Here is a 12,581-nt window from a genome sequence, read left to right on the forward strand (position 1 = left end):
CCTGCCTCTGCCTCCCAAGTGCTGGGATTAAAGGCATGTGCCACCACCACCCGGCATATTTCTTTCTTATTTTTGATGCTTTTTCCTTCAGTCGTCAATAATCCCATCTGTTGTCCATGTGATGTAATTGTTAGCTATGGCTTCTTTTGCCAGTTTTAGAGCCTGGTACAGTTATTTCTTGGTGTGTCTGCTGGTACTCACCCAAGTCCTTATTTAGTACCCCCTCAAAGGTGGTTGGTTTATAGCCTTTAGTTCAGCTTTCTGGGCTGAAGTTCCTGGTGGCAAAGCAGTTGCCAAAGTAACAGAGTCCAAGTCCATTACTGTTGCCCCTGCATACCTGATTCCATTCTGGTTGAAGCTGCTCGCATCCATGAAGTAGATCTGGTCAGTGTCTGGCCATGGTTGTCAGTCAAGTCCAACATGATGCTCTGGATGTGCCCCTGAACAATAGAGCAATCATGCTGCACCTCTAAGGATGGGTCAAGTAGCAGGGTGACCAAGATTAGGGCAGATGATGGAGCATGCATTATGTGAGGGGGATTTAAAAGTAGATCCTGAAATTGCACCAGTCTGGCATTGGACAGCCTCAGGCTGGCTGGATTCTTGAGGTTCTCCCCAATAGTGTAGTGATAAAAAATTCCTGTCCCAGGATTATTTTGTCAGCATCCTTGACTAGCAGGGTCATGGCAACTATAATCCAGAGGCATGCAGACCATCCTTGGGCCACTAAGTCCAACTTCTTAGATTACTAAACCTCAGGTCTTTTCTGTGGTTTCAAGATTTGGGTTAGCAGGCCCTTTCCTATCTTCTTTCTCAGATCCATGTAGTGGTAGAAAGGTTTGTGAATATCCAGGAAGGCCAAGGCCAGTGCCTTTTCTTCAGTAAGTCTTTTCTTAGAGGTTTTAATTTGGTGGTTTGGTTGGTTTGTTTTGTTTGTTTTTTAGCTCAGAAATAATAGTAACTCAATCTCGCAGCACAACAACTAAAACCTAATCTAATAAACCATATTAAACTGATTCCTCCAGTGGTTAATCCCAATGGATCTGCCATGATACTAGGAAACTCTAGCAGATACATCTTGTCCTTATGTTATCCCTGCTCCAAAAGCCCCTAACTCTCTCCTCCTTCTTCTCTTCCTTCATCCAACCTGGAAATCCCTGTCAGAGTATTAAAAGTCATGTCCATCTTAGAGTTCCATTCTATTTTGTCTTCTTGGCCCCAGGTGGCCTCACACAATGGTTTGTCTATCTCAGTGAACCCTGACACCCAAAGTCTACAAACCCTTGCAGATCCCAGAAATTCCTGTACTTGCCTTCAGGTTAATGGGGGACTGGGATGTTAAGAATGACTTGCTTCCTGGATGTCCGACAGTGTTTGTTGGCTGCCACACCTCCTTTCCCACACTCCTTGAATATGTACCCCAGATAGGTATCCTTAAGCTGACAAAGCTGGACTTTCCTAGCAGACACCCTGTAGCCAAGTTGACTCACCTCCTATAGCTCTAGTGTGGCTTCCTGACATTCCTCCATGTTGGGGGCCCACCATACATACTGGAATATAATTATTTGTTGGTGTGTCTGCTGTTACTCACCCAAGTCCTTATTTAGTACCTGCTCAAGGATGGTTGGTGAGCTCTTGAATCCCTGAGGCAGGCCATGTACAATTCAGTTGTCATTCAAAGGCAAATAGAGACTTTTTGGTGCCAGAGGCAGGCCACAAAGCCATTCAGTAGCTGAAGGTTCTAAGGGATGTTGGGAGGGTGGGGGCAGTTTGGTTAAGGAAAGCCATGTTCGCTGGGCGTGGTGGCACACACCTTTAATTCCAGCACTCAGGAGGCAGAGGCAGGCGGATTTCTGAGTTCGAGGTCGGCCTGGACTACAGAGTGAGTTCCAGGACAGCCAAGGCTACACAGAGAAACCCTGTCTCGAAAAACCAAAAAAAAAAAAAAAAAAAAAAAAAAAAAAAGGAAAGCCATGTTTGCAGCTCACTGGTGAGCTCTGGCTTCTGGGTCAAAAGCAGGGTAGGTTTTATAGGTCTCAAAAAGGTTTTCTAGATATTACCTGGGGCTCTCATTCTTTCCCTGAATCACCTGGCTCACCTTAGAGAAATTTGTGGGCTGGTGGCCTCTTGGAGGTCCCCTATCTGAATCTGGGAGTAGACCCTGAGCTTCTCTTTACCTTCAGCAGTGTTAAAATCCCAGTTGGGTCAAGTCAAAGGAAAGACTGCATTGACATCAGCCTGAACTTGTGTGAGCAGCCCGTTTGCTTCTGGATCCAATTTTTGGGCAGCTCTCATGATCCTCTCTCTCTCTCCTCTATCATGAAGACCACATGGAACAGTTGCTGACAGTCATCCCAGGTGGTCAGGTGAGTCAGCATGGTTGAATCTAGACCTGTAAAAGATGATGGCCCAATAAGAGCCTGAGTGTGAGGTGCACTCCAAGTCAGGAGAGTCAGGGGAGTCAGGGGAGTCAGGGGCTCCTCCTCCCTTTGCCTTTGCTGTCAGGGCAGGGGCAGTGACTGCAGTAGCAGGAGAGTAAGAAGGGTGATAGAGATCCTCCTTAAAAGCAGAAAGGGGAGCCGGGCATGGTGGCACACGCCTTTAATCCCAGCACTTGGGAGGCAGAGGCAGGCGGATTTCTGAGTTCGAGGCCAGCCTGGTCTACAAAATGAGCTCCAGAACAGCCAGGGCTATACAGAGAAACCCTGTCTCGAAAAACCAAAAAAAAAAAAAAAGCAGAAAGGGGGAATCAAGGCAGGGGCAGAGGTTTACCTGTTTACCTTTTCTTTAAAGGAAGAAGGGTGGGGAGCAGCGAGACCAATAACAAATAAAAGTCGTATCCTAACTAGTGGCTTCTCAACCAGGAATTGTCACGTGGTGATATATAGCACTTCGTCTTGGTGACCCCAAGCCTCATAAAGTAAACAGACAGCCCCACACCCACACCCACCCCAGACCATAAGTGGGCCATTCATTCCTGGAAAAGATGGTTAGTTTGCTGGGATGAACAACAAAACTCAAGTTTTCTGTGACCCCTGGGTAAGTCCTTAAAATGGTACAGCTCTAGGCCCAGTAGGGTGCTTCGTGCCTGTCCCATCATAGGAATCAGGAAATTTTGTACTCAAAGACCAGAAACACCAACAGAATATACACAAACAAACATTCCTGGGAAATCAAAACCAAAAGGCTGTCTCAGATGGTCTTCCTCCCTGATCATGGGAGTCCCATAGACCCACAGTTCAGAATCCAGATGAGGATTAGCAAGTTCTCCTGAGGGGACTGGGAGTGGTCTCCATTGCCCCTGGTCTGCTGATAAAATATGAGACTGCTTTGCCCCTCTTGGCCTCCATATTAAACCTGAAACAGAATTAAACCACAAACAGAAACAGATACGGACAAAAGACAACCAGATGTCTGGACATATTGATGGGGAAAACACTCCCCTATTTGGATCAGAAGGTCTCCAGGAAATCACGGGACAAGCCCCCAAATGTAAGGTTCCATGATTCATCAAATGGCACCCCAGGACTTAAATAGTATGTAAATGTAGTGTCTTATTCTCCAGAAGTATAGCATGCTGGAGTCTCCCACTAAGTGAGCTTGCAAGCCCAATTTAAAGCACATTAGGAGAATTCTGACATTCCAGAACTATTACTGGAGCTTGGGGGCGGGAAACTGTTGCTGAGAAACCCTGTGGTACATGAGCTTTATCTTCCTTTATCTCTAGCCATTCCAGAACCATTATTGGAGTGTGAGGGCTGAAGCCTGAATTTTTTTCTAGTAACTGACTTGCCTGGACTTGCTCAGTTCTTTGACCTAGTCTCTTAGACTGCCAATTTGAAGCCTGTTATGGAGTCAGACTGGCCTTTTCAAACACAGGTATGTATGCGGGTCTTCAGGTTGGGTGGGTAGAACACCTAAGTACAGGTGCATAAGGAGGCCAGGAGCTTCAGAGTAGCTAGAAGACACAGGAGATACAATTATTTCTTAAGTACCTGACCTAAGTTCTGGAAACTAAACCCAGGTCCAAACTCTCTAAGCTTATTTTGTCGCCATAGTTCGACTATTTTGTGTGTGTAACAAGTATTCAGTGCCTGTGGAGGGCACAAGAGGTGTCTAGTGCCTTGGAACTGGAGTTAGAGGGTTGGTAGCCACAAGGGTACTAGTCTCCTGCAAGAACATGTGTTCTTGAACTTAACAGGTGTCCCTCTACCCCTTCTCTGGTCAAACCATATATGTAATTGATACTATACAATTGGGATATAATATTTATATTATGTATATATAAATAAATATGTACTTTTAAGGTCAGTTTTGGACAGCAACAATGAGTGGCATATAGAGTTGTTAAGAAATGGGAGAAATGTATAATTATAACCTGAAATAGTAAACTTACTAAAGCTTTCTCATATGTTTTATAATCAGAATCCATTCATAATATTTAATGGAATGTAACACTATTTTGTGTCTACACACACAAAACAACATTCTTGTTATTATGTGCTTGTAGAAGTCAGAGGTCAACACTGGAAATCAGCCCTTCCCCTCCCACTTATTCCAATATTGTCAACCTTTGCCATTAGTGTCCTTTGCCCATTAAGCAATCTTGGCTAACCATATATTTTAAGATTTACTACATGTAAGTACACTGTAGCTGACTTCAGATTCTCCAGAAGAGGGCACCAGATCTCATTCTGGGTAGTTGTGAGCCACCATGGGGTTGCTGAGATTTGAACTCAGGACCTTCAGGAGAGCCGTCATTGCTCTTACCCACTGAGCCATCTTAACAGCCCTTCCTTTAAAAAAAAAAAAAAAAAAAAAAAAAAAAAGAGATTTAACTTATTAACTAACCGTAACAAAAAAACAAAGAAAAAAAGACCAAAAGGTTTGGTGCATTCTTTATTTACACCCGACAATATAGATGCAAGGGAACATAATGGGTAGACTCCGGCACATCTGTTATGTAGTTCCCAGGGACTGGAAATTCTTTTAAAGGACAGAGACTACTGGAGTCCTTAATGTGCAAGAGGCCAATCAGAGGTTGAGAGTCCTGAAGAGCAAACCTCATTAATCTGTAAGTGGAAGAAAGAGGATGAGGCATTCAAGGCCAGTCTAAACTACAATGAATCATTAGAAAGAAAAAGGATTTAAAAAGGTGGCTGAGGCCCCACTTCTTTGTTCTTTCTTTTTTTTTTTTAAAGATTTATTTATTTATTACATGTAAGTACACTGTAGCTGACTTCAGACACTCCAGAGGAGGGCATCAGATCTTGTTATGGATGGTTATGAGCCACCATGTGGTTGCTGGGATTTGAACTCCGGACCTTCGGGAGAGCAGTCAGGTGCTCTTATCCACTGAGCCATCTCACCAGCCCCTTCTTTGTTCTTTCTTCATTGTTTTCTTCTGTTTCAGCTATCTTTGATGCCCAGACAACTTCCACTAGCCTGATCACCCTGGATTGCAATCTGATACTTATTCATCAAAACTCCCTTCCTCAAGATTTGGCTTGGCATACATTGCTACTTTGAAGACTTTTACACATGACCTACCCCCAGGCAGATGCAGAAGGGGGAATGTTGGAATAGCTTCATTGCACATTGAGAGGTCATTTGAAACAAGTTAGATATCCTATCCCTCCATTACTGTGTACAAAGAACAGTTCTGACTACAAAATGACGAGAAGCACAGAGAGAGTATCAGCTTTTCAGGATCTGACCATAATTTCATAGATAGGTGAAAGCCAGTGAAGAGACAGTCCTGACAGGAGTTGGACCATTGTTTTATCACGCTGAAAAGCCATGTGTTTTGGGTTCTCTGGATGAAAGACTAGTCCCTAGGAATTTCTTAGTATCCCGAAGGAATATTCCTGTTGTTACTCCTGGCACAAACAAAGTGTGACATCCCCATCATCTTCATATAAATAACGATCATCACAGTCAAAACAGGAGTACGAACCAAAGCAGACTGAAATAGGCTGCCTTACATCCATGAGTTTGTCCATGAGTTCAGCGCAAATCTGAATAAATATCTCTACTACAACATATTTTGACTCATTATAGACCTCTGATGGAGCAGGATACATTTCTGTGGTCAGCTGGCTCAGATTGGTAGTGTGGTACAAAAAGTACTCTAGGACATCCTCAGAGATGTCATTGTCATACAAATTGATGCTAGTAAGCTGAGTGCATTCGATCACGGCAGGCAGAAGGGTACTGAGGTGAGAATCATCCATCCTACAGTCTTCTAAGTCCAGAGTCTCCAGGTTAGCTGCCACATGCCTTAACAAATCTCTCAGAGGCTTGACATCTAAGTTAGTTAAAGTGACGCCTCTCAAGCACAGATGTTTAAGCTGACTGTAGTTCCAATACTGGGCAAAGGACTCCAAGTCTGACTGAGAGAGCTGGCACAGAGTGATCTTGAGGGACACCAATGGGGCCTCCAGACACCTAGGGAGAGATAACATGGCTGGGGTCAGAGTGACCATGGGATGGTGTGCAGTTTGCCCTGTTGGTTTACTGAAGTTATACCATTTTGACCTGAGGGTATCACTGTCATGGTGGGTCTGGCTCATTCCACAGCTAACTCTCCTAGTCTTCTTTGACAAGCAGAGAGATCCAGAATTACTCTTTAGGCTAATAGAGACCACAGGAAGAAGAAAGTTGGAATCCATGACAGTGTATCAAGATGGCTTCTGAAAAATCATCGACTCCCTGACAAAAATCTTTACCTCCTCACTTTTAACCTGACCCTCACTCAACCCCAGCCTTTGCATTCCCTGACCCACTTAGCCCAGTCCTGCTGGTCTCCAAAGAGCCTTATATGGTTTAGTAATTAGGGGAAGGGGAGGACCTGTTCTCCCAATCTAATCTCCCAACTAATTGAATCACAGAACTCACCTGGGAAAACAGATCTGAACCCTCCCTATGTAGTGGCTTATTCCTTCACATTAGATCAGATAGAATTGCTATGCAGGAAACCTTACTATATCTGACTCACAATACTGGTCTTCTACAACAGCAGCTCCCTCCATATAATCTACTCCACTTCATTGCTCAGCTTTCTGAGTGGTCATTTAGAATGAAACAAGATCATGCTTACGTGCTGGTGAGATGGCTCAGTGGGTAAGAGCACCCGACTGCTCTTCCAAAGGTCCAGAGTTCAAATCCCAGCAACCACATGGTGGCCCATAACCATCCGTAACAAGATCTTACGCCCTCTTCTGGAGTGTCTGAAGACAGCTACAGTATACTTACTTATAATAAATAAATAAATCTTTAAAAAAGAAAAAAGATCATGCTTACATGTTCACTGTTAAATGTACATTGGCCTGCAGAGAGTAGTAGTGTCCACTCCTCTCTAATGTGAGAGGTTTGCTCTGGTAACAGCGACAGCTCTTCATCCTTTCTTACCTGAGCAACTCTGTCATGTGGTCTGTGAGAAAATAGACATCATCAATAGTGAGATGCTGGAGACAGCTGAGTTTGCAGAACAGAGAAATGATCTTGCTGATGTTCCATCTCTCCTCTCGGGTGAAAGTCCTTGTTCCAAAGGTTCGTACTAGCATGAGTTTCTGAAGGTTTCTCATCTTTCTAATGAAAGGTACTAATTTTGCCAGTTTAGACAGATTTCCCACTGTATTCAGTTCCAACTCCTTGATGAACTCTGGCTGTAGAGATTTTAATACATTCCTGACCTTGGACACTTCTACTGCTCCGATCTCCAACTTCTCACAGCACAGATGCAGGAAATTCGTTCTCTCCTCTGCCCACTCCAACAACCGTGTTTGGTTTTTATCTTCATGCAGAGAAGACATAAAGGAAAGGTCACTGAACAGTCTCAAACGCTCTTTCCTTGTTCTTGAGTGACTCTCCACTATTTGCTTCTTAGGCATAGTTCCTACTAAGTGGTCTCTACCCTCTCTCTCATCCTGCATATCTAAGGAAGCATGATGTTGTTCACCCCTGAAGTCAACTTTTTGAAGCCTGCACATCCTGTGGATAAAACAAGAGATGTGTTAGAACACCTTTTTTCATCATCTCTGGTGTTATTTGTTTCTAGTTCTGCTGCCTTCTATATTACTCATGGTTTCCAGCACTGGGTCTCCAATACAGCCTCTAGTTGCCAAGCAAGGGCACTTTGCCTGAGCTGCATCTGGAGACCTGTCCTATTTCCCTCCATTCAGTTGTCTTGGGAGTTCTGTCAGCTCCTATTTCTTTTTGTTTGTAGTTTTTCAGGACATGATTTCCCTGTGTATCCCTGGCTCTGTAGCTGGCTTCAAATTCAGAGATTCACCTGCCTCTGCCTCCCAAGTGCTGGGATTAAGGGTGCCTGCTCTGCATATCAGATCCTATTTCTGTTAGCTGGTGGAGACACGGGGACAGCGTCATTCTTCTGTGGCTAAATGTGCATCAACCTGTATCTCATAATTTACTACATACAAGGGCTCACAAGCTTTCCAGGCACCTATAGCTCTCTAAGACACCAGCCAAAGCCTCTGATCTATGTTTTACCATATTCTCCTCATCACAGGTTTTGTTTTGTTTTGTTTTGTTTTGTTTTGTTTTGTTTTGTTTTGTTTTGTTTTGTTTGTTTTTTGTTTCTGTTTTTTTTTTTTTTTTTTGGTTTTTTTTTTTTTTTTTGGAGTCAGGGTTTCTCTGTATAGCCGTGGCCATCCTGGAACACCCTCTGTAGACCAGGCTAGCCTCAAACTCAGAAATCCACCTGCCTCACCCTCTCAAATGCTGGGATTAAAGTCGTGCACTGCTGCCACCACCCATCTACCTGGTATTCAGCTTACCTGGGGCGATACTTCCGTTTCAGCCATGTGTCTACTCCATCCAGTATAGCCTGGAAGTTCTGAAAGTTGGGTTTATTAATCAGCAACCCAACATGAAGGCAAGGGTAGGGCCAGTATTCCACCAGGATCTTAATTATCTCTGCTTTACTTTGAGTGTTGGCCTCCTTGAACAGAGGTGGGAAGAGTTCCCTTATTAGGCACTCGGCATCAGAGATGGTCAGTAATTCATTCTTCACCAGGCTCTTCGAAGCCTGATCCTGGAGTGTGGGTGGGGCATGGGCCATTCTGATGGATCTTTAGGGAGATGATCCTGGGGAAAAAATTAGGAGAGAATGTTATTTTCAGGGTCTCTCTTATGAGGCTATTAACCCCTCATAGTAAGCATCTGTCACCATGGTAGCCATGTTAGAGACTTGAATTTTTCCCTATTTCACTCACTATTTGCTCGTCTCAAAATCAAACTCCCCATACACGCAGCATGTGCATCCTCTCTCAATCATTCATGTTCACCATTGTCCCATCCAGTTCCAACCTTTGCTATTTTGAATCGCATATTCCTTTGGAAGGGAGAATCCAGGAGGAAGTATCAGAGCCCATTCCTTATAGCAAAACCAATATTATCCACCTTTCGGAGACAATGGAAAAAGCTGTATACCAAACTATCCCATACTCTGCTTTCAACAAATTGATCCTGCCTGGCAAAGACAGAGAAGAATCTATTGAATGGGACATCACATTTTTTTTTTTTTTTACTTTGTATTTACTTATTTTCATGCTCTCTCTCTCTCTCTCTCTCTCTCCCCTTTGCTTCATTTGTCAAGACTGTCACTGCTGCTTGTGACGTTGTACATCTGGTGCGCACTAGGCTCCGCACCACGATGTACAACGTCCACAAGCAGAAGGGACCCTGATATAGCTGTCTCTTGTGAGGCTATGCCAGTGCCTGGCAAATACAGAAGTGGATGCTCACAGTCATCTATAGGATGGAACACAGGGCCCCCAATGGAGGAGCTGAAGGGGATGCAACCCTGTAGGTGGAACAACAATATGAACTAACCAGTACCCCCTGAGCTCATGTCTCTAGCTGCATATGTAGCAGAAGATGGCCTAATCAGCCATCATTGTGAAGAGAGGCCCCTAGGTCTTGCATACTTTATATGCCCCAGTACAGGGGAATGCCAGGGCCAAGAAGTAGGAGTGGGTGGGTAAGGTAGCAGGGTGAGGGGAGGGTATAGGGAACTTTCCGGATAGCATTTGAAATGTAAATAAAGAAAATTAATAATAATAATAATAATAATAATAATAAAGATTGTCTTTGGGTAACAGCCCGGGCTGTCCTGGAATGCACTTTATAGACCAGGCTGCCCTTGAACTCAAGAGACCTAACTGGCTCTGCCTCCTTTTGTGCTGGAACTAAAGGAGTTCACTACCAAATCCAGTTTAGTTTTTATTTTCAAAGTTTTAGAGCCAGGTATAGGGGTGCCTATCTATGTCATACTACTTTGGAGCACAAAACATACTCGATGTCTGTCTTTTAGCAGCTTATTTGTTTCTATTGAGATAGGGTTTCACTATATAACCCAAAGCTGGATATGTAGTCCAGGCTGGAGAAACTCACTCTAAGATCCTATAATTGAACACTAGTCAATATGATTCCACGTTATTGCTCAGCCTGTTGCCTTTATTCAAACATTTGCCTTTCAATTACTGAATGGATGTTGAGCTTGTAAGCAAGAGCCTACCGTTTTTCCATGTAGTATATCTTGTTTTGAGTTTCAGGTGGAGTTTAAAAGAGCTTTTGAAAACAACAAAAACAAGCAATCATAAGGCTGACAGTGGTGGCACACCCCTTTGGTCCCAGCACTTGGGAGACAGAGGCAGGCAGATTTCTGAGTTCTAGGACAGCCAGGACTATACAGAAAATCCCTGTCTCAAAAAAAAAAAAAAAAAAAAAACCAAGAGGGGGGAAAAAAAGAAAAATGAACAAGCAAGAATAATATGGATTGATGAGCCCTTTTGTTTTGGGCTGATGCTGGGTTTTGATCCTGGCTCATGCATGGCAAGCCCTCAACTTCAGGATTGCATTTCAACTCAACCCTTCCCTTTCTTTTTATATATAAAGGTCACTTCATGCACCCCAGGCTATTCTGGTTGGAGAGTGGATGCCCTAGGGATACTAGGAACCCAGGAATGGAATGTGTTGGCAGCCCACCTGGTGTCTTTCTATGTTTTTCTGAGTAGGGAACTTGTCAATTGACCAGGATGAAGCAACTACATTCCTACAGTCACAGTTCCCCTCATTGTGTCTTGTGGACCCTCCTGACAAAAAAACTGTCAACAGGCCTGTTTAAAAGATACCATTAAGGGCTGGTGAGATGGCTCAATGGGTAAGAGCACCCGACTGCTCTTCCGAAGGTCCAGAGTTCAAATCCCAGCAACCACATGGTGGCTCACAACCATCTGTAACAAGATCTGACGCCCTCTTCTGGAGTGTCTGAAGATAGCTACAGTGTACTTACATATAATAAGTAAATCTAAAAAAAAAAAAAAAAAAAAAAAAAGATACCATTAAAAAAAAGGTCAGGCAGTGATGGTACACACCTTTAATCCCAGCAGCTCTTGGGAGGCAGAGGCAGATGGATTTCGTGTTCGAGGACAGCCTAGTCTACATAGTGAGTTCCAGGACAGCTGGGGCTACACAGAGAAACCCTGTCGGGGGAGGGGGTGTTCGGGGGAAGATATCTTTAAAAATAATTTCAAGTAGCTGGGTTGTGGTGGCACATATCCTTAATCCCAGCCCCTGGGAAGGAGGGATAGTTGGATAAGTTTGAAGCCAGCTCACTCTACAGAGTGAGTTCCAGGACAACCAGGACTGCAGAGAAGCTGTCTCAAAGAACAAAATCATTTTAATTAAACCATAAAACTTCAACCTATTAAGTATAATTTGTGAGATTACAAACAATCTATATTATAATTAGACCATAACTGAAATCCCAACATAGCAGAGAAGTGGGGAGAAAGCTAGAAGGCCAGAACTATAAGACCAGCCTGAGCTCTATAAAGTCCTGTGTCAAAAACCCCTCAAACTACTGAACAAACTAAAACTACCAGTCATTTCTCCTTAAAAACCTAACTAAACAAAAACCAACAAACAAATTTCAACTTGAGCTTTGAAGAAAATTTATTTCAAACTTTAAAAATGCTATGTATGTACCAGTACTACATGTATGTATGAACACTGTTTGTATGCAGTGTCCAGGAGGACAGCAAAGGGTGTTAGATGCATTATTGATGTTTGTGATCTCTGAGTTGGGTACTTACTGGCAAAGGAAACCAGGACACCAGCCGGTGTGGTGTCTTATTTGCTGGGTCATCTCTCTAATCCTTGGAGAGAGTATTAAAGCCTGGGTCTTAATGTAACTGAGTTACTTAGAGCACTTGCCTGGAATGTAAGAGCCTCAGGCTTTCATCTCCATTGCTATATTAATCTGGAAAATACCTAGAATCCAACACTGAGGAGTTGTAATTGAGGATATCATATATTCAGGTAAACCTGGTTCACATTCTGACTTGAAGGCCAGCACAGGCTATAAAATAAAACTTTAAGAGGTAGATATGAAGAAACAGGCCCATGTCCTATAATCCATTACTTTTGAAGTACAAAGAGGAAGATTAACAGTCAAAGTCAGCCTATGTTAGAGAGTTTGATCAAATGAGATTCCACCCTAAATAAAATTTCTAAAAATTTTAAAATGAACACATTTTACTCCATGATCATAATAA

General features: G+C 43.3%; 1 protein-coding gene across 1 annotated transcript; it reads right to left on the reverse strand.

Annotated features, from left to right (window-relative positions):
- Positions 1–5,497: 5,497 nt before the first annotated feature.
- On the reverse strand, positions 5,498–9,082 carry LOC110319500 (preferentially expressed antigen in melanoma-like protein 7). Its single transcript, XM_021194993.1, has 3 exons — positions 8,799–9,082; positions 7,411–7,992; positions 5,498–6,447 (listed from the first exon to the last, which is right to left on the reverse strand). Exons 1-3 carry the CDS (start codon positions 9,080–9,082, stop codon positions 5,874–5,876), a joined length of 1,440 nt encoding a protein of 479 aa, XP_021050652.1. The 3' UTR covers positions 5,498–5,873.
- Positions 9,083–12,581: the final 3,499 nt, after the last annotated feature.

This window comes from Mus pahari, chromosome 3 (assembly GCF_900095145.1).
Source record: "Mus pahari chromosome 3, PAHARI_EIJ_v1.1, whole genome shotgun sequence".
NCBI lineage: Eukaryota > Metazoa > Chordata > Mammalia > Rodentia > Muridae > Mus > Mus pahari.